Source organism: Amblyomma maculatum, chromosome 11 (genome assembly GCF_055883805.1).
Source record: "Amblyomma maculatum isolate TAMU_Amacu chromosome 11, ASM5588380v1, whole genome shotgun sequence".
NCBI classification, from domain to species: Eukaryota; Metazoa; Arthropoda; class Arachnida; order Ixodida; family Ixodidae; genus Amblyomma; species Amblyomma maculatum.
In genome coordinates, this window is record NC_139354.1 from 75,134,782 (window position 1) to 75,157,927 (window position 23,146).

General features: G+C 42.8%; 1 protein-coding gene across 6 annotated transcripts in view; it reads left to right on the plus strand.

The window, feature by feature from the left end:
- The window catches only part of LOC146174189 (receptor-type tyrosine-protein phosphatase H-like), a 165,925-nt gene that overhangs the window by 79,272 nt on the left and 63,507 nt on the right, over positions 1 to 23,146 (plus strand). For all 6 annotated transcript variants that reach the window (XR_014702078.1, XR_014702079.1, XM_084584377.1 and 3 more), the window contains exons 14-16: positions 3,137 to 3,344; positions 12,356 to 12,517; positions 20,689 to 20,790. Coding sequence is in view for 4 of the 6 variants with exons in the window: in XM_084584377.1 (XP_084440503.1) it covers positions 3,137 to 3,344; positions 12,356 to 12,517; positions 20,689 to 20,790 (472 nt within the window). In the remaining 2 variants the exon portion in view is untranslated. The remainder of the gene's footprint in view (positions 1 to 3,136; positions 3,345 to 12,355; positions 12,518 to 20,688; positions 20,791 to 23,146) is intronic.

Genomic DNA, 23,146 nt, shown 5'->3' on the forward strand with positions numbered 1-23,146 from the left:
CAACAATCACAATCGGTGTATGCCGCAATTTAGCTCAAGCATTTTTTTTTTCAATAAGAATGTTACTGTTGGGTCGCTTTTATTTTATTATGCCTGAGCAGTATTCATCCACTTCAGCTGCATTTATCTAAAAGGGCTGTGATGTTCTCATAGGAATTATTTAGAATATTGATGTAAGCTTATTTTATGCATTGTTTAGGCAATACTTCCATCACTGCTTAGTAGTATTTCTACACAATGTAGCTATGTGGCGCTCTACGAGGACGATATATAGCATTTCACTATCCACGTCCGTCTGTGCTGTTCAGATTTATTTATTTATTAGTGTCCCCAGAATAAAATGGAGCACACGAACGAACTAATTTTTTTTTCGTTGCGCGCCCTGTAAGCGGGTACGTGTGTGTATAGCTTGGATGCATGGGGGCCACCCGGATGTTCAGCTTCACATTTTGTGTTCGCCTCATCAGTAGCCCGGATGAAGGAGACCACTTTTTCCTTAAACCCTTGCCTCGCTTTATTTTATGGGCGCTAGTACACGGTCCATCGCAATGAAAAGATTGTATGAGAGAGGGGTTACCAAAACTGAGCATAAAAATGTTGCAACCGTCGATATGAAACAAAACTTCTTTACAAATATTGCTCGGCACTTAGAAAACCTAATGACGGAAATTATGTACAGCCTTTATCAAAAGTTTACAGCCGAGAGGGTTTCATGTTAAGCCTTATAATATGACATCTGTAATAATCTTGAAAGTCCCAGCCATTGGAGAGGGTAGCACGAAACATTTTCTTGCCTTCAGCAAGTATGGAAACCTGGGAATGCATTACAAGCCACATAGCATTGGTCAGAAGTAGACCCCCTGGGCTGTAAACTTTTGATAAAGGCTGCGCAGTCTTGAGCAAAAGTGGTATACAACGCTCAGCCGGTCGCGGAGCTCGGAAAACCGGAATTTGAAATTCATATAGAAACAGCTACCTGGGATCGAGGCAATAGTAGCGGCGCCCCATTTTCTCCACATGCATGTGTCGCTGTTGTTGTCCCTGTCACCGCTCGATGACATTTCAATGCAAGTTTCTCGAGCTCTGTCACCGGTTGAGTTTTGCGTACAAATGTTTGCTCACGACGCTACAAGCTACAGGACTAAACCCTTAAGGCGGGATGGAGGGCGAAACTGAGCAGAAGTGCATTTTTCAGCTCAAAAGCCAAAACTTATTATCATTGTTAGAAAATGTTTCAGATACGCACAACAAATTATTTAAGAATGGCCCAAAACAAGCACCAACCCCCGCAGTTCCGCTTACTCAATGCTTGTTTAGTGCGGCGGGAAGTGGTGTTTTCGTTGTTATTTTTTATTTAAGGACGCATGAAATCTTTTACTTCAAATAATATTTAGGCATAAAATATAGAACGTCTTCAGTGTTTTCTGTAACGCCGCAACGGTACTGCGTAAGCACCATGCAACGAGCTTTTGGTGCGAAAGATTTCATTGCGTCTGGTGCGTCAGGTCGGCGTTCGGTCGTTCTGCTTTAGCATGCTCAATTATTTACCTGAACCCCTATCGCAGGTAAGCTTGCTCTTCAAGCAGCAATATTTCAATTTTCTTCTCATCCCCTCAAGAAGCTTTAATGCAGCGGAAACAAACACCCGAAACAAGCCCCAACGTGTCAACCGATTTAGAATAAAAAAAGGCAGGCCTTCAGCCTCTGCTGTAGGCAAGAAAGGAAGGAAAATGAAGACAAGTAAGAGAAAAAGGCTTACCAGGCAATCCCAAGCGAAGAGAGGCAAAGAATACATATTAGGGGCGTTTTAAGACGGCTTGGCTGAAGGTAAATTTTGAGTCGCGATTTCTCGAAACTTATTAATGCTGGCAAAACGAACATTTTCTCTGCATCCTTTCAAGTTAAAACAACTATTGTTTTGTGCGTTGTTTCTGAATGCCAACAGAAAAATTTGAGCCGAACAAAATGTAATGTCGCAATTATTATTTTTTGTTCCCGCTCCTTCTCTGTAAGAAACTGTTAAATTTTGAGTATTCCTTATCTACATATTTTCAGAAAGCAATGGTTAAATCCACTAGTATTGCGTTAGTTCAAATGAAATACTATTTACTTATTTAGAACAGCGATAAAAAGTTTCCGGAGGGCCTCTATTTACCTTTTCTAAAGATACTTCTTCAAACAACGGAAATTGAAAACGTCTCATTATCATATTTTAAAAAGTTTTCAAAATTCTTGCATCTTGTTTCACAGGCTTTAAATTCAGACAGCCTTTAACATTGCAGCTCAATTCTTTAATAAACGGTGAAGATACCAACGGGCGCATCTACACATGTAAGGTCGTTGTCCATTTCCCCTTAATATGCAACAGGCAACTGAAGAGGTAAAAAACGTCAGCAACGAGTTCCTTTCCTAATGGTACTTGGCAAAAAAAAAAAAAAAAACATGGCTTTCAGAGATGGTATTGAAATTAGTGATACAAGTGTGGAAGCTATGGCTATAATGTGATACTCCTCTATTTTCAATTTCGAACTATATCAAATGACGAATCAAAATTCTGACAAATATATAATGCTCTAAGGCACTGAATTTGATTCTACTTTAGACATTTGCAAGCACTGTCGGTACCAGATAATTTTCCGTACTCACGCACTGGTATTAATATTCCTTTGTGAACCAGTACTTAATGCTTAGCACTATGTGTACTATAGCATACGTTGGCAAACAGTACTGAAGGGTTGTTCTCCCAGATTATAAACACGCCCTTACTCCTTTTGCTTTTGACTTATAAGCAACTGTTTTGGATATCGCTTTGCATTTAATTGCCTTAAATTTTAAGCCTTCTTTCTAGATTCTCGTATGGGTAAAGGAAGGAGTATTGTTCAATAGATAATAAAATACTTGTTCACCAGTTCTAAAAACGGGGAGACTTTTGCGTTTGCTCAATAGTGAATATCGTGCCATCGCCTTGAAATGTCTCTAGAGAGGTCACATATATTAACATTAACGCTTAACCGGGGAAGGCGTTCACATGGCGTGAAGTACTTTCGCAATATTCGCCTAACGTAATGGGTCTCGCCTAAATGTGAACCAAGTGTTTTTTACTTCTTTCTTTTCTTTTCTGTCACGCTTTTTCCAGCCAGACAAGCCATCAAAACCTACAGTTGAAATTAAAGATGATTCCCTCCTGAGCTCGAGTGCCTGCGAAGGATCCCAGTGCACTTTCGAGCTTAGAGGCCTAGCAGCCGAATACCGGTATATATTCGACGTTCGAGGCATAAACGTCAATGTCACCGGTCTTGGCGACCCTGTGGGAAGCCCGGAGGTAATTCTGCTACCAGCTGGAGGTGAGTGAACTGCGTCAGGATGTAGGCAAACCTTCAGTATTAATTTGAATTAGTGACAAGTTTATGAGTAGGGTGTGGGACGTAAAATACCCCGCTAAGTGACGTTGTGGGCTGAAAACATTTTTTGCGAATTTATAACTCTAGCCTGTAAATTCTCGATGCCTACTGTTTTATTTTTGCTTCCTGCTCCATAGGCGCATAGGGGTGCACATATGGCGTCATTGATTTATAGACGAATTGATTGGAATGCTTGGTGCATTTTGCATACTAATCTGTTTTTGCGTTAATGGCTAGGGCAACTATGTAGAATTTAAAATATGGGAACATCAGCCGCCCATATGCAAATTACAGTCACTAAACGCAGCTGCTTTTTTTCTAGGCTGGTCATGGGAGAATTAACTATTTCTGGCTTTATCTGCATTGTAGCCTGAGAATCGATTCTTTTATGATATTAGCTTTTTTTAGAGGCAAAACATTCCTATACGTGAGTTACCGATTAATTCTGAATTTCAGTAGCAGGAACCAATGCATGTTTTTCTTGCTGTGACGTAAGGAGATACGGGCCGTTCACAAAAACCGCTTCAATCTGTCACGAACATGCATTCATGGGACACCAGCATATCTGATAATAAAATCATAATAATAAAACAAAATGCTACGAAGTGCTTTTTGTGATGACGCCTGCGCTGATAGCTTACCCTATATACTTTTATGCCATAGGCATCCAGCCCTTCTCTGCTTTTAACCTGTTTTATTAATTAATATGTTTTGCCCTAAATTCTGCCAAATGTTCCTTCAGTATTGCTAGTGTGCATGTATCGGGCAGGAAAATACATATTCATTAGCGGCATCGGACTGTGACATGAGTGTAGAGCTTTCAGGGGTGTCCAAATATATTAGGCAGATTAAGGTGTGAGGCATTTCGGAAGAATAGAATCAAAGAAAAATCTCGTTGAGTCTTTATCTATCTACATAGCAAACATTCCATCATGCTTGCATTACGATACCCGTAACCTGCATGGTGTTATTGAAGCTACAGGTTTAGAGCCCACATTCTGAGCAAAATCATGAGGCTTTCTGCATTTGTCACCAACTGCTTTAGGCTTTCGGGAAAATCTCTTATTGGCCGAGAGAGGCCATAACGTCACCCATGTCACCAGCCAATTAGCTGTCGGACACGTCATATCATCTCGTGGTGTCATGAGGCCTTCGAGCAATCTGGAAGTTACGTAGCCGATTTGGTAGAAGTCCTGGCGGGTAGATATTGTAAGAGGAAATGCTTAAGCAAGGAAAATGCGCAAAAACAATAAATACGAGAAGAGCCCAAGAACAGGCGCATAATAAAATCAGAATCATTGTTCATTTAAAAGGAATAATTGTTTACAAATATTTCATAAATACATGAGGATGTCCCGAAGCCAAATGCTGCACAGGCAACCTTCTTTTACAAACATGCAAAAAATAACGGGACACAAACAAAAGCGGGCGAAACTGAAACTGCTGTGCAATGTGATAATAAGGCACGCGCAAATACAAGATGACGTAAATATAACCAGAACATAATTTGGGAACATGTTACATAAACGCATAAACAGAGGAAAGCAATTAAATGAGTGCTTCATATTCTCTTATCAATGAAAATAATTATTCAGCGTTAGAGAAGAAAAGTGCGAAAACTACATATGTACCCGTCCTTGCGTTGTTCTCGTCCGCGCATTTATTTGCGCATTTCCATTGCTTACGTATGTATGACCGACTGGCACAAGACACTGACCTATCTACGGAATCTTATGTCACAGTACCATGTCAAAAAGCCGAAACGGCAGTTTTTTTGACAAGGGGCCCTGCAGTGTTTCACCCTCATACAGATGGTGGAAACATAGGTCTTAAGACGTTCCTCTAGTATGAAGGAATAGCCTTTGCTCAAAGCTAAACACACCGATGTAGCATTGGCCTCCCAAGATGCGTTACAGGTGAGAGCAGGTTTGACTGATGAGCTTGATCCACCCCTAAAATCGAATTCGAAAAGCTTTGTTTATCCACATTCAGACCGTAGTGCCTACCTTCGAAATTAAATCGGTAATTCGTCAGCTGTGAATTGGGAGTCGAGACCCGGATGTTTGCATAATAGCACGGTATTCGGCGGAGTCAAACTATGACTAAGTGTTTTTGTGTTACAGTAAATATTTAGGAGAGGAAAAGAATGCACCAATGTCATTGGTGCAAAGTTATGAGTCAGCTTGTTTCCACGTTGATCTAAACTTCTGCACTAGAAACTATCCTCAACACAATAGTTCAAGACTTAGACAATCAGTTTTTATTTTAGCAAATATTTCGAATGAAGATGGTACTTCAGTCTACAGTTGATGCCTCAGAAGGTGTGTGTGTTGGTTTCACTAGGCTAGGGAAAGTTCTTTCTAAAAACCTTGCCTCTACTCACCTGGCAAACCTGGTATATATAGCTAAGGCACAATCATTTTTCTACCCATAATTGTCCTTCAACTGGAAGTCATGGGCCAACTTTTGATTGTTATAAAGGGGGCGTTGTGATATAAGAAAGGAAAAGAGATGGTTTGCTGCCACTGAACGAACACCAGCTGATTCTCAAAGACGCTATGTATGCATGACTTACGTCAGGGCGGCGTAACTGGGGCGGCTGTCATCGCGCCACGTGGCGTGGGTTTGGCGCGGGCGTGGTGAAACTCTGAGGATTCATATTTAGCATGGCGCATTAAGCATAAGAAGGCGCAGACCGAGTCCTGCTACTGCAGCGTGTCCTCTCCGTAGCCTCTGGTTACAGCTTTCACCTAAATGTTGCGGTTTGCTCCCTTTCGTATCTGTTTTCCCTGTCCAGTGTCGCTTTGAAGTTGTAACATTCCACCCCTTTCGCTATAACTACTGCATTTGAGTAGCTACCTTTCGCATTTTCCTCGTAGGCGCCCACGCTCGGGTTGCGTATGTTTCGTGATACGACACAGCGTGTTCCATCCATGGAAGGTGCCATTCGGGCTGTTGTCGTGGAAGCCCAACTTCCAATTAAGCTACTGACAACTTGCTTTTATTTTTAAAGCGTCTGTAGCAAGTTAAACGTCTTTTACTATTGTTAGCGTTTTTCATGTTTGTTTTCACCCGGTCACCCTTGTTCTTACTCCCACTCCCATTCATGTTTTTGCCAGTTCATCTCTAGTTAGGTTTATTTTGTCATGAGCTGATCGACGGGCCTTTTTCTTCATCTTTTCGCTCAGCAAGTTGATTCTGTCTGTCTTGATTGCGTAGTTGCGGCTTACACACATACATGCATACATACATACAACACACACACACACACACACAAACACACACACACACACACACATATATATATATATATATATATATATATTGTAAAAAGCTCAAGCTTCTAACTAATCAGCGCCTGTCTCCATCCATTGTTCGCGCTGATCTCACCACGAGGCTTTTAGAGACGCCGTAGGAGAGCGCACCGGAAATTTCGACCACCTGGGTTTCTTTAACGCGCACTGAGATCGCACAACACGCGGGCGCCTTGCTTTTTGCCTCCACTTTAACGTGGATGCGCAGCGGGGATTTAATCCCGCATCCTTGGGCACCGCAGCGAAAATGCTATAGGTCTACATTAAACAAACATTCGTGGGTCACACACATGATATACTTTGATTCAACTTCGCCTATACATGAAAGCACTGGATGTAGAGGTTCAATTTACATACGCATTTGAGGCACGCCGTCCCAATGAGTTACGTATGCTATGAGACACAGATCTCATAGTAATTTGACTTATTTTTTAATCCCGTATAGGGCCAAAGATTGTTCCAAGTACCGCACGATCGCGCTTATATCGCATGCTAGCGAGGTGATGTTGAAAATCCTCCACGGTAGGCTGCAGCATTATGTGGATCGGGAGCTTCCGAACGTGCAAGCTGGGTTTCGCAAGGGCAAAGGAACTAGAGACCAGATTGCCAACATTCACTGGATCATGGAAAAAGCAAGAGAGTTCCAGAAACCCATCTACGTCTGCTTTATTGATTATGCGAAAGCATTTAACTGCGTAGATCACAGCAGATTGTAGCAAGCTCTCCAAGAGATGGGAGTTCCAATTCACCTCATCTGTCTCCTCAGAAACCTGTATGCATGGCAAGAGGCCACAGTCAGAACTGGGCATGGTCTTACTGATTGGTTTCCGATTGAGAAAGGAGTGAGACAAGGCTGCATACTGTCGCCCTGCCTATTTAACCTATATGCAGAGTGCAACATGAGGGAGGCCGGTGTGGACGAGTCTTCAGCTGGAGTGAAGATTGCTTGAAAACGTATCAACAACCTTAGATATGCGGATGATACCACTTTAATGGCAGAAAGTGAAGTGGAACTCAAGAGACTTAAGATGCGCGTACAAGAAGAGAGTGAGAAGTTTGGGTGTAAACTGAACATTAAAAAGACAAAGATCATGGCGTCTTGCCCTATCAAGTCCTGGAGCATCAAGGGACAAGAAGTGGAAGCTGTGATAGATTTTCTCTTCTTGGGCTCCAAGATTACCCCTGAAGGAGACTGCAGCCATGAAATTAGGAGACGCCTGCTTCTGGGAAACAGAGCCATGGTTAGCCTTGACCGCCTAGTAAAGAGCAGAGACATTAGTCTGTCAACCAGGATCCGTATAACTCGTGCTATGGTCTTTCCATTTGTGATGTATGGATGCGAGAGTTGGACTGTGAAGAAGGCTGACCGGCGAAGAATTGACGCGTTTTAATTGTGGTGCTGGCGGAGAATCTTGAGAGTTCCTTGGACTGCCAGAAGATCAAATCAGTCGATGTTGTCGACAATAAACCCTGACTGCTCCATGGAGGGTCAAATTCAAAAGTTAAGGCTCAGCTACTTTGGTCATCTGATCAGAAGAGAAGAGTCGCTGGAGAAAGATTTGACGTTGGGAAAGGTTGAGGGTCACCGGAGAAGGGGTAGGCAGCGAACGCGATGGTTATAATGCATTCTCGAGGCGCTGCAGGTGAAGTTATATGATGTTAGGAAGATAGTGAGAGACCGGAAAGCGTGGCGTGATATGATTCATAAGGTCACGATTAGTCGGACACGCTGAACTGAACTGATAGTTACCACACGCATCCATACCAAGCTGCATAGGGATTTGTAGTTTGTCTTTTAGCACTATTTCAAGGCACCCCAAGGTCTGCATTTCATCACGTAGCATATGGCCAAGCCACCGTACGTCATAGTCGTTAAGCGTGTTCTATTACTGTGCCAATAGTGGCCAGTTATGTATTATCGCTCGCATCGATCCTACCACATTTCTGAGGCACGGAGGCCCCACCCGAAAAAGAATGCTTGTCACTCGTGCCTTCAGGCAACCCCAAATGCATTGCGTGGCATATTTGCGTATGCGGGGAAGAACAGAAAGCGTTTACCATAACACGAGGGCAGGAGCTTTCTGCGGTGAGACAGAAGCTTGCAACACGCTATGTAGCGTGAGGAAACATCTGGTATTCTTCAGAGTTCTCTCTTCTCGGTGCATACATACGTGGTTCCTGAAGATGTTTGCCGCGCGATGCATTAGCGAATGCACACTTGCATATTTGTGAACTGGTGTATTTGCGCAGGTAAGTGGGGAAGCGGGGGTAGCTAAATATACGTTAGGAATTATACGATGTGCTGTTTATTGCTAGTGAGAAACCTAATTCGCACGAAACGTAATGGACTGTATACCCTGCCAACAAGTTAGTTAGACGCGATCTCATGCTTGGAAAAAACTGCGCAACTATGCAATGCTTCTCTCACTTTCCGTTGATATTTCGCCACACTTTTGTGGGCTATTCGGATGTTGCTTAGATAAGATGCAGGCACGCAACAATGCAGTCAGGCTGTCGGGATGAAAGTATTATGGCGGGCGATCACTGTTTAATGAGTAGCTGCGAAACCAGGAAATCGGCAGTGTTTAATTACTTAGCATTTAACACTGAAGAAGTGAATTAAACATGCATTAAAACTTTCTATATAGGGTACACTGTAAAATGATACTTATATTGAAACGCGTAAATATGTGTGAGGTGCAGCAGAAGGGCAACACGATAACAGTGGGCAATGCATTTCTAGCTTATATTATGGAATCCCTCACAGCTGAAGCGAAATCCTCTGAGACAAATCAAACAGGCAATAACTTATTTATTGTTTTCACGCACTCATCAATAGCATCGCTCCAAGAGTGTCGGAGGTTGCGATAATGTAAAGCCATGTACGTGGAAACTACAAAAACAGTGGCGCTCATCGCAGTGTCATGGCAGAGGAAAGGCGTTATAAGCGTAGACATTTGAAAAATGTTGCACGAACTGCGGAAAAAATTCAAGAATCAGGTGGACATTTTGTACGCAGGAGAAAAATATGACAATATAAAAGTGACATTTCAACCAATTATTCGGTAATGCCTATTAAAGGCCACTGCCCAATAAGTCTTCGTTGGTACGGACATATAGACAAATGGGACGTCAAAAGGCGCCTACGTCGCCAAATATATAGAGAAAAAGTTGTCGAATATTTACACTGCCCTCCTGTGCGTCTCTACTCAGTACGTGTGCAAACAAACTGCAGTTTGTTAAATGATGTCAGCGACAACACGGGGTATAACATGGTTTGGTTTGGTATGTGGGGTTTAATAAAGGCGAGACAGTCACAGGATACTTCGCCCTGGGCAAAAATTTTACGCTGTGTTTCACATAAGTTTAACCAAGCAATAAAAACAAATTGTGCAGAAAAACTTGGTGAAACCAACGGCATATCATTTTCCGCTATGTAGTGCTACTCAGAGTATTTTTACATTGCCATAAAATAGTTAATAAATTACATTACATTTTTCTACGTAACTAATATTCACTTAGGAACCAAGTGGGTTTCATGAAGATGTGGAGAGGTTTCGAAAACAACCTATCCCGTTTTTTTAAAAAAACGTTCCTATGACGTAATAGTTTTATCCGGCATTTGAAGAAAGCCCGTGAAATATAAATATGTCACGTGACTGCGCCCGTGCATTACAATATCGCAGCACGTCCAGTTAAGTTTGAATGAACAAAACGAACCCAAGTGAGCTACCGCCGGTCATTTTACGGGCTGCACCATAACACAAATATCAAAAAACGAACCTGCCTTTCTGAATTGCCTTTCTGCTGAGGTGTATCGGGTACGTGCTTCCGCGTTTGTGCCGGCATGCGCGTTCAGTGACAAGTGTTACATGCTGAAGACATAAGCGGCATGTTGAGTTCGATGAGTGTGCATCGTCTCCTTATGTGCGCGAGTACCACATTCGTATGTGGTACTTTGAGATTTTTTTTTGTGAAATGAATCGTGTGCACGTTTATGCGTTTGTGCTGGCATGCGAGAGTGCAGAGTTTTTTGTCATTGTTGCAGCGTTCAGTGACAAGTTATGTCTGTCTAAGACATGTGAGGCATGTGGATTTAACGAGTGTCGTTAAATCTGTGCATGGTCTCCTAGACAACTAGGACCGCAAGTGAAACCTCACTTTACCATGTAGAGGCTTTCACGCACAAGTACTTACAATTAATTGGACAGGTGGACTCGCCGGAATGTTCAACTTGTGGCATCCCAGAGACTGTGAGATCATATATTATTGGTGTGCCCAGCGTATGCGCACGAAAGAAGTGTGCTAGCGACTTCCTTGAAGCGTTTAGACAAGAGGCCTCTGTCGGAGGAACTGCTGCTGGGCGCTTGGCAGGACAAGGGGAAGGGTGCCCAGGCAGTGCATGCTCTTTGCCGTTTTTTGTGCGCCAGCGTACTTGATTCGCGCTTGTAAAACAAGCTACTGTGTCTGTATATGTATTTCATATGTATTCTCCCACATCGTCACCCATCATGACCTTCTTTCTTCTCTCCTTCCCCTTCCCCAGTGCAGAGTAGCAGGCCAGATTTGAATTATTCCGGCCAACCTCTCTGCGTTTTCTTTTCAATAAATACATCTATCTATCTCACTTTACCATGACATTATCACCCTTCATTCACACCCTACCTATCTTTTACTTCCTCTTGCCCCCTTCCCTAGTGGGTATTAGCAGCCGAGGGTGTCTTTAGCGCCGGCCTACCTCTCCACCTTTCTTTTCAATAAATTGCTCTCTCTCTCTCGAACCTGCCTTGAATTAGGCTTCTTGAGCTCGCGTTTTCTTCCTTTTTTTTTATGTTGTAGCTCAATAAAAAACTCAGTCCGCGATTATTGTCTATGGCTTTTTGGGCTCCGCCAGGTTGTGCCGAAGAAGGTTTGAGACTATCCTGATAGTGGCGTCCGTCGGCCATTCATTTTGAGGCGGAACGCTTCCTTTATTTCAAACGCGTTTGGCATCGCTGCAACACGGTAGAGCAATACCGCAGTCACGTGGTGTTTTCATTTTTCGCGCGCTCTTTTTAAATACTGGAAAAAAACGATCATGTAGGAGTCAGGTTAACAGAAACAACTGGGTTGGTTCTATCTTAACTCCTTCTACAACTTAATGAAGTGCACTTGGCCCAAAGTGAATAACAATGCTTTGTATAATTCATCTTAGTTCATTAGGCAATTCACCAGAATATTAGGACATTCTGAGGAGCGCTACATGAACACAAACAATATGCCGTTGGTTTCAGCCAGATACACATTTCACTTTTTCTTTAAATCCTTGGTTCTAGCTACGTGAAACATAATGTATAAAGAGCCATATAACCAAGGGCAAGGTGACGGAAGCTACACTAGTTTCTTTAAGAGAAGCATTCCATGAAGTAGCTGGCAGTTTTAGTCTTGCTTTTTCTGATAATTGTTATCATTAATGCGTTTCCATTTAAACAAAGGAGCTCTGTGGCTACAATTGAGAGATTTTTTAAACGTTGCCACTATGTAAAAGCTCGCACGAAAAAAGCTTTTTAATGAAAAATACCATATAGCCCCGCAAGAATTTTATCTAAGTTGTGTGTTCACCAATTTGTCAGTCAGCACAATAAATGCTTTTTCGTGCAGATCCACCACCACCGAAGAACTTGTCGCTAATGACCCCCGACTGCCCCTCAGCATCACAGCCAGACAGCCAGAAGGCGTTTGTGTTTTCAAAAGACATGTTCGACGACACGAACGGCGAGATCATCTACTACGAGGTAGTGGTCGGATCAGCGGGCCTCATCAGTAAGTGCTACTATGATTGCACGGATTGTCTGCACGATTTTACAGCGAGTGATTTAATGAGTCAGTAAAAGCATCTTCAAAAATTGCCAGAAAAAAAGAGCGTGATGACTGGCGTTTGTCGTAAAAAAAGCTATCGATAATCTCTATGATCGCACCAGACCATGAAGACGGGCAGCGTCATGACATAACCGTCTTTCCTCCTCCTCCCTATCTATCTCAATCACAGCGCGCAGCTCAACGGAGATGTAGGTTTTCAGACACGGCTGAAGGGCGCGGCGGCGGAGCTGGTAGAGCAAGCAACGCTTGGCGCTATTACTGCGTGCGGGGCAAGTACAGGTGGCGCGCAGCTCTAGCTACAGGTGGTGCGCAGCTCTAGCTATGTGGTAACTCCAGTGAAACAATTGACCAAATCATACTCGAATGTAATGGTATCCATCCGGATGTTGATGCAGGCGCAGCCACTGTTCCTGAAGCTCTAGGGTTTAGAGATACCAGTGGCCTGGTGAATGAACTGGCGGTGGAAGCTAGCAAAAAATGACTGGAAGATTGGTGGCTTAAAAGCAGAAAAGTGACATAATGTTAGCAATGTAGAAACAAAAATTTAATAAATAGAATGATGGTTTATAATTAACCAATCTAAATCAATAATTAAGATATAGGGAGAAAAAGGAGCATAATAGCTACTGCTACCACCCCGTTTCAAAGGGGACGCTCCTATATTCCATCCATCCATGAAGTAGTCACTGGAAACATACTAAACCAGACGAGGCCAGAGGTGGCGGAGCGTATTGTAAAGACGCTTGGTAAAAGCCATGAAATCAGAAAAAAAAAGAACAACTTACCTGTAAAGCTGCATGAAAGCAGGAAAAAAACGATAAGAACAAAATAACCCTCATAAGGAATTTTTTTGTGATCGCAACCTTAATAAGTAGTGTGACTACCTGACGTGTAGTTTTCTTCTTATAATTCGCGAATCTCATTTAAGTGATTGAAGACTTGCCAGACTGTAGTCGATACTGCCGCAACTCTCTGAAAGGGAAACACGGGATAATTATGAAAGAAAGGAGCACAGAAACATAACTCGAAGGCACGCACGATACTTTGGTGCATTTAGAAGAAGTTGCGTTGTACGACATAAACCTTTTAGGAGAATCATACTGAAGACAGCATTGAGAACAAAAGTCCTTCTGTGCTGTGTTGTCTTTCTAGAAGATATATTTCAGTACCGTCTGTGAAGAACGCCTTCTGTTTTTCATCTTTTAGCAAATATTTAACCTTCTGTGGATTTTTTCTGATTGTGTTTATGTTGTTTTGCGCTGAAAAAAGTAATGATTGCTGACCCCTTTGCAGTTGAATATATAGCATTCTCTACCGCCAGTTTGTTCAAACTCTTTGCATTGGTTATGGCATTGAAATTCTGTGAAGTGTATGATCCTCCATTGAACAGATATTAGTGGCGACTGTTTGCTGTTTATTTTTTCATGAGGTTGGTAAATCCTAAGCAATCTGATAAAAACGCATGTTAAGGGTAAGGCGCTACGCTAAATTCTTGGAACAGAGCTAAAAAAAAAAGGCCCATAGCAGTGTTTACAGCTTTGATCTGCAATAAAAGGTGATCATTTTTGCTTGTCTTTGGTAAAGAAAGAGTACCTTACTTATCAATGTGCCATAAGGAGCCCATAATTGCGTGGCGCCGTGTTGCGTCTTATATTATTAGTTGGAAGAAAAAATAACTTAACTGACGGCCTCTCTTTGAGTATGAAAAGAAAATCAAACTCAGGAGCGAAGTTCTGAAGCCAGGGGGGCAGCAAGGTGAGCCACTGGCTTTCTCAACTGAGCGTGCTCTCAGGTGAATTGGAATGGATAAAGTCGAGAGAAAACGGCGCCGTGTAATCAACGGGTGGCGTAAACGCAGTGCCCACGGCAGATTTACGGAAATCCTGGAGAGTTCATTGGGGCACTGGTGCTGCTGGTGCTAGAAAATGGGGGCGGGGGAGGGGGAGCAGCCGCTTTATTGGGTAATCTTAAATAGAGATGAATCAGCTTAACGCATCTCAAATTTAATGTAAAATAGGGCCGGTAGCATTCAATCATATTGAAATCCGGATACTCGGGACGGTGTATGCTTAAATAATTTGGGATGACCGCAAGTAGAAGTTGTCCCCGCTGTAATACGTTGAGGAATGAGCGCAAAGAATTTCCAAGACAGGCTCACTCTGAAAAACGCAGTAGTAAGCATTCGTCACTTTTATCAACGGTATGCTGCAAAAGTTGCGGACACATGAAGAAATATGGCGTCATTTAGAGAACCGTGGACATGTGTTTGAAAATATTTCGCAGAGGAGTGAAAACTTCAGTTCAATAATATTATCTCGACCACTGTACAGGCACTGCCAATGCACTACTTTACGCCCTATTTTTAAGCAGAGATGTCTAAAGCAACAACATTCATGAGTTTGATTACAGGGTTCAACGCCGAAAGCGACTCAGACTATGTGGGATGCCGTGGTAGAAGGTCCGAAAATTTTTACCCTCTCTAGTTTTTAAATGTGCACAATACACGGGCACATCAAGACAAATATTACAGTGCGTCTCGAACTCGTGGAAAGGGAATCAGAGTTTTGTGCCATTTATTTTATACTCGAATTTTGACTATAATATTCTGCATACCTTTATTTATTTATTTATTACATACTGCAGACCCTTGGGTCCAAGCAGAGGGGCATAGTTGAGTACAAAAAAGAGCAAAGAACAACAACAAAAGTAATAAGAAATTATGCAATATTAATCGCAATGCATAGCCATCTGTAAAATAGTGTTCCAATCTGATATTGTGCGAGGGAAAAAGGAAAACATAAACGTGTTAGTTCGAGCATAATAGGGCGTCAGTGAGTCAGGATGATGATGTCTCGTATAGCGTGTTGATGCAGAAGATATATAAGGGGACTGGTTTATTGCAAGCTTGTTATTTATCAGGAGAGAAAGGAATTCTAGCCTCAGCTGTTTTCTGCGGGATTCAAGTGTGGGAATAGAATTTTCTATCATTGTTTGAGAGGGTGAGTCAAACCTAGCGAATTTATTAAATATAAACCGAACTGATTTTCTTTGTATTTTCTCAAGGTGCTTGATATCTGACTTAGTGTGAGGATCCCATGCTATGCATGCATACTCTAGCTTCGGTCTAATGAAAGAGATGTAAGAGAGTAACTTTACGGAAGAGGGTGCATTTTTTAGTTTGTGTCTCAAGAAACAGAGTTTGCGGAAGGCAGAGGAGCAGATAGTGTTAATATGTAAGCTCCAGGACAGAGTAGAAGTTAAGGTAACACCCAAGTATTTGTAGCTGTTAGTACTGCGCAGTGGTGAAGAACCAAGTGAGGAAGAGAAAACAAGCGGGGCTTTTTTACGAGTAACACGGAGGAATACTGATTTGTCAGCGTTTATCAACATCCCCCATTCACTGCACCAATTTAATATGTTGCTTAAATCATTTTGAAGGACAATGTGATCATGTGGAGTTGTTACATCTTTATACAAAATGCAATCATCAGCAAACAGTCTGATTTGAACACCTGGACTCGCAACATTCACGATGTCATTAATATATATCAGGAATAACAGGGGACCCAGAACACTACCTTGGGGCACCCCCGACGTGACTGGAAGAATGGCCGAGCTGCATTCGCCAATTTTAACGTACTGCGTTCGTTTAGTGAGGTAAGCAATAATCCAGTGTACAAAAATGTCAGGTATGCCAATCATTCTTAGTTTAAATATTAATTTGTCGTGCGGCACCTTATCAAACGCTTTGGTGAAATCTAAAAATATTACATCTATTTGTCCATTATTGTCGAGGGATAACGCAAAATTATGAATTACGGATACTAGTTGTGTTACAGTCGAATAACCCTTTCTGAAACCGTGCTGAAACTCTGTAAGCACATTGTTTTCAGCCAAGAATTCATTGATGCAATTTCCCACAATGTGCTCCAAGAGCTTGCAACATTGAGATGTTAAAGAGATGGGGCGATAATTTTGGAGTATTTTTCGATCTCCCTTTTTGAATACCGGAACAACTCGGGCCACCCTCCAGTCAGCCGGGAGCTCCCCCGATGAAAGTGAAACAGAAAAAATTTTAACAAGAAATTTCGCGACATGTTCAGAATACCGCTTTAGGAAGATATTCGGTATTTCGTCAGGGCCACATGTAGTTTTGGTTTTGAGATTTACCAGCATATTGACAATACCAGCATAAGAAACAAAACTGGCATCAAATTCACGCTTCTCGGAAAACCCGGTAATAACATTTGATACTGAAAAGACACTTTGAAAATATTCATTAAAGTGCTGCGCTATGTCTATGTCATCAGTTATCAGTGTGTCATCCACTGTTAATTGCGGAATTGATTTCTTTTTCTCCTTCATATGCTTCCAGAATTTATCAGGATCATTTTTAATGAAGTTGGGCAGTGAAGTAGTATAGTAATAATGTTTAGCTGCGTTCACCTTCTGTTCAAGCACATCCTGAGCTTCTTTTATTTTATTCGGATTGATACGCTTTTTCTTTAACCTTTTTAACTTTCGTTTAGCATGAATCACATCGCGTGTCATCCAGGCTGTACGCTTATGAACTTTCTTTCTCTTAGTAGGTATGAATTTTTCTACGCAGTGAAGACACATACTTTTGAAAGTATTCCAAAGGGAACAGACACTGGCGTTGTTAAAATCGGGAAGACAATTTTCCATGTAATTTATGATAGAAACGTCATCAGCATGAGAATAATCTTTGTAAGAAAGCACTGAAGAATAGTTTTCCGCTATTTGCATAAGTGGAAGGGTGACGCTCACCATGCAGTGATCAGACAGTCCTTGTTCTATAGAAACGAAATATTCTGGGAAATCCCGGCTAACAAAAACCAAATCCAGAATTGAGCTGCATGTTCCCTGCACACGTGTTGGTTCATGTACCACCTGCGTTAGGTTGTAACGCAGCATAATGTTGAAAGTAAGGCTAATGTTTTTGTTCTGCACATTCCCCGCATTAAGGCGCTCCCAATCAATATTTGGCAAATTAAAGTCTCCCATTAATACAATATTATTATTCGCATGTCTGACCATTCCTTCTTCCAATTTCTGCAAATATTCAACAGGGGCATCGGGTGGCCTGTAGATAGCATAAACAATAAAGTTGTGTCCCCAACACTTTATCTTGACATGCAAACATTCAAGGTCAGGGATATCTTCCAGCTGATAGGCAGATATGCTATTTTTGATAAGGATGGCTACACCGCCACCTCTGGTGCCTCTATCTTTTCGGAAAACAGTATAGCATGAAGGAAATACATCGTCACCTATTTCTTCATTTAGCCAAGTCTCCGTTAATACTGTAATATGAGGATCATGCTTCAGTAATAACATTTCTAATTCATCAGTTTTATTTCTCACACTGCGGGCATTGACATTTATAAGCCTGAGCTGCTTAAGAGGTCCTTTAGTGTCCCGTCAATCCTGTATGTTTGAGGAATCGCTAGATATGTCCGTTCCGGGAGAGGTTGTTAGGGACATTTGTACACGTTTGTTTAAACTTTCATCCCAATAAAAAGTGTTTTTACCAACTTTAAGCTTATCATGGATTAGTGAAGCTTTTATTTTAAGATCTCTTTCCCGTTTACAACTCTCCCAGAGAAGTTTTCGTTTTTTTAATGTGGATGGAGAATAATCATTCTGGACATAAATATTGGACCCTTTTAGTTTCTTGCAGTTTGCAAAAATCGCCTTCTTTTCTTTGTAATCTTGAAGATGGATAATTATTGGTCGGTTTTCCTTGTTTTTTCCTAGCCTGTGTATTCGGCCAATTGACTCACACTTCACGCCCAGCTTGTCCTGAAATACCTCATTGACTACTTTTTCTTTTATCGTAGATTCTGTTTCATCATCCGACTCCTTAATTCCATATATAATCAGATTGGAACGCCTGCTATAGTCCTCCAAATTGGTTAGCTTCTTTGTCTGAAAGGACATCACAGATTTCAGCGTCGTTCCTACTTGACCAGCTTGGAACTCGGTTGTAGAAGACTGATGTAATTTAGTGTCTATTTCTTTTACTGCACTTTGCAGGGTGGCAAGTACATTGTTAAGGCTGCATAGCTGTGTTTTAATTTCATTTACTTCATCTAGAATAGTTTTTTGGCCCTCAAATATTTGTTCGTACAATTCCTTTTGCGTTGGTCCTGGATTGGTTTCTACATCGCCGCATAGAACTAATTTACACACCAGAAAACACTCGTAAGCAAGACTGGCACACTGCTGTGGGCACGGCAGGACCACAATGCAACGGTTGTCACTACGAACGCTGCTAAATGTTTCAGAAGGACCAACCTGCACAACGAAGAACAGTTGCCTGGTCAGCATCGTTGCAGTGCCGGGTCCACCGTGCCCACCTTTAGCGCCACGAAAGCTAAACTGACACCACACTGGAATCATATTCATATATAAGTAAACGTGCTATCTTTCTTCAAACACATCGATAAGCCGGGAACAATGCAGTTGAGCTCCGCGGTGTTTTTTCTTTATATTGCAGAGCCGTGTTCGCTCTTCCACAGAGCCATGTCTACACTGGCGGAGACAGCTTACAGATAGCACTATGAGCTTACTGTTTACCTGTGTACCGACGGCACAGATGCGTTTTAATGTTCATCGGTTAGCAAGAATTGAATATATACGGCCGCGTGATGTCCGAGTCATGCTTGAGTTCACCAATTACATAGCTAAAGGGATTCGATCTGCCCAATACAGCTTGAAAAAAAAAAACATACGGCGCAATGACGTTTCCGGAATACTTCCATATACGGTGCACTTCTGCAGCAATTTAAAGAAAAAACATTATTCACCATTCTATTGGGCAGAAAACGTTCCGTGAAAAGCAAGAATGCTCTCGCGTTTGCTGAACTGGTTATGGGGTGTATGGGCAGCAGACGCCCTTTGCCGTCTTTCCTCTGCGGTGCGCTGTTACAATGGCAACAGCAGCAAGCTTGGAAACGCCTGTGACATCGCGGAGGCAGTGGAAAGGCAGGTGCTAGGGCGGATGAGTTGTTCAGGAGTATGCATAGACACTGCGTTAGAAAGAATCTTGAAGCGCCACTTAGTTACGCGCTTGACACAATATCAATCCCCAGGAGCTATGTGCACCTGGCGCGACAAAGCACCCGCGGCCTACTTGTTTACCTCGCTGTCGCAGTCACTCTACAGGTACTTAGCGATAAGTTTTCCACGAATTTTGAGAGTATAGTGCACGTGCGGTGTGGCACTGACGGGGGCGGTTAATTATGAAGCTCGTGATGCCTGCCGGGAATACTATCGAGCTGAAGACTGCGAAAAAAAGCCATAGGGTGTACATCAGCTCAGAAGGGCACCCTGCAGTGCAGACACCTGGGAAACTTTGAAGGAGGACCGTCATTCCAGATGTAATTGTTTCAAATGACGATCAACGTTCGTTCATTAATGCACTTCGCTAGTAAGCTTGTCCAAAGGATTTTTTCCCTCGCAGGACTTGTACACTACCGCGCAGGATATTTTATTGAACCACTTCGGCTGCTTCTGAAAAAGTAATCGGTATTTTGTTGAGAACATAATGTACAATGGCATTCATACACGAAAAATATTGCGTAATTTTTCTGGACATTGTATTGTCATGTAAGGGTGACAAGGCCGTACACGCCAAACGAAAACACAGGCGTGATGGTACTGAAATAACTCTGTAATGGGGCCGACTTGCGCCCGCAAAAGAACTAAGCAAATCGGCGGCGGCGATAGCAACAAACGCGCTCGTCGAACAAAGAATGCCCGTCACACTCGTCAACGCTCAATTTAAAGGCTGCTCAGAACAACCTAGATAACGTAGCAAACAGCTACCAGCACAAGCTGGAACATTGTAGAAAGACACACCAGTGGCCGGAATCTTCGGCACGGATCTCGGTGCATCTTGCGCTACAACGAAACTGATAAAGGTGTGACTCGCGACATCGAGCCTTAAGAAACAAAGAATACAGAACTGATACGCGATCCAGAATCAGAGTGATAAGGCCGTACGCCGGTGGCTGTTAAAAAAACAACAAATACAGTTTTGAAGGTTTCGCCGCAGTATTAAGTTGTTACCTGTGCTTATACGCTTGCAGGCGAAAACATCACTGCACAACAGGCCTGGAGTGAACTATCCCGAAAGCAACCCACACCGCCTCACAAAATTACTCCGAAAGGGTGGAACCCTTTTAAAAAAGGTGAGTGCCACGTCTTTTTAAAGCGAGGCAAACCTCACGTAGAATGCGCCTCGGACTGAAATGAGGCTCAAGGCTTTACTAGCAGGATTTGATTACGTTCTTTTTTGCTTTGTTGCGTTTTTGGCGTGTGCAGGGATAGCGACGTGAGCAAAGACCTCTGTCATTGCCTCCGGAAATAACACCTTGCTCTTTGATTAGGAAATATATGAATAGAAGTATCAACGGTGGACTATACAAACATTCAGCTAATCTGACTGACCAGTATTGGTTGAATGTTCCGTTTTAGGCACGGCCGTTCGTCATTGCATATTTAAATTCGAATTTGCCTTCATTTTGCAATCCTCTGATGCATGGGTTGCTGCTAAGTGAAGGTTTGAGAAGATAAAGGCTGATGCTGGGTTAAGGTGAATAGACTAGAAATGTGTAAAACGGCTCACTTCAGTGAGCAGCTTAGAACGGCTCAGCTCCTCTGAAATGAACTGGCTGATCTGATCGGCCTGCCGGCTGACTTAAATCGGTAACGGTGGCGCGGCAGCCACGAGGAGCTTTCATCCGGTCTCAACTGTTTTCTTTGCATGTCGGCTCTATCTGCCTCCCTTATTTCCTTTCTATGTCGAGCGTACTTTTTTTTTATCTCATGAAGGCAGAATCGCACGATGGCGATCATGCCGTCGTGCGCCAGGACAAAATAAAGCTTTGTAGTCCTATTGAAACACAATCAATGGTTGGCTTCGGTTTATTAAGGTGCTTATGAAAAACGCTCACGCTCAGAAAACACACATAAATTGATGACATGGGCAACACTTTCAGGACTACATGATTGAGTACAAACAAAAAGCAGAACACAGACTGTGCCTTAAATTTCTTTGTTTAAAGATACGGAAGAAATCATTTCTGAAGAGTGATGTTACACCAGAGCACGATGCACGTGTGGTGAGTGTCATGAGACATCGCTCGAACAGCATCAGGCAAAGAACGGCTCCATCATTTGCAAACTAATCCTCCTTTACCTCTCCCTTTAGTGGCCTCGGGTGTCATACTATAAAACGCATTCAAAACCAAAGGGGCTGCCGCGCACACCGTACACAGCGGAGGAGAACGAGTAGCGCGAGCCTAACCCGGCCCGTCGCCACTAATCGGTCAGAAAACGAAACTACGAAATTTCACGGCAAGAAAAAATAAGTGAACGTGGGCTCTAGAGGCTGTGCACCCGCGGCGACATACGAAGACGAGGGGTGCTTGCGACTCTTGCAAGAAAAGGCGGGTATGCAGCTGTTCGCACCGGTAATAGATGGCACAAGAGTCGCAATGAGCAGAAGACACTGCTCTGACAGGACGGTTCGCACGGCTCATTGAATGAGAGAACCGCGTCCCCAAAAGAACCGTCGCTCACTTTTCTTGAATCACAGCTTACTCGCTCTTTAAAATGATGGATAAAAAGTACTGGCTCGCTCCTTAGCGACCCAACTCTAGAAGAGATTGTTAAATAACTTCACGAAGCTGGATGTGAGTCAATAGCTTTAGTGTGGAGGGCAAAGAAGGTGCAGCTGGCTTTGTGGAGGTTTTTAGACTGGGTAAGGGTTTTACCCGTGGGTGTCCAGGGATAGATCATTCCAGAATCCCTAAGGCTTGGGAGGAGAGGGTGTCGTAGACTGTATGGAAGGCATTTGATCTGCCCTGGGTGTCCAGCGGTACATTATCCGAGGATGCTGAAAGACAGGGGGAGGGGGGGGGGGGTTGTTGACTCTATGAAGGCATCGCGATCCGCTCTAAACATTTACGCGGGCTCTTGGGCTGGAGGATTGAAGCACGGGGACGTAACAGGTTTTCCCCGAAGGAAAGCACCACTGCTAAAGCCGAAATAATACAAAGAACTAATAACGCCGGCGCCGGATTTTTTCGTCAACGGGGAGTTCAGCGTTCTCACGTTAAAGCGCGAGACCAATTGTAAAATATTTCAGGAAGTAAAGATCCATTTTACTGTGAAGTAGGTCTTGATGATCTATAGAAAACACCTGTAGTGGGGGAGTACTTATGGAAGATTAGAATTGACAAATTGTGTTTGGCCCTTAGGGGAAGCGGAAAAGGATTTCGACAATTTTCCATGATGCACTCATTAGAATATTTGAAAGTCGTAGATTAAGCTCACAAAATGACTTCACGCTACCATATAAAGGTATGACGCAATCTGCTCTTATATTTGCCACAATTATCAAGCTTCTCCTCACAGCACTGCAGTAGTGTTGCGAAACTAGACAATGACGTCATTATGGGTGACATTTATATCAACATCTTTCGCCCGATTCTATCTGCAAGTCACCCGATGCCGCCAAACGACGCCTCGCGACCTTTACCT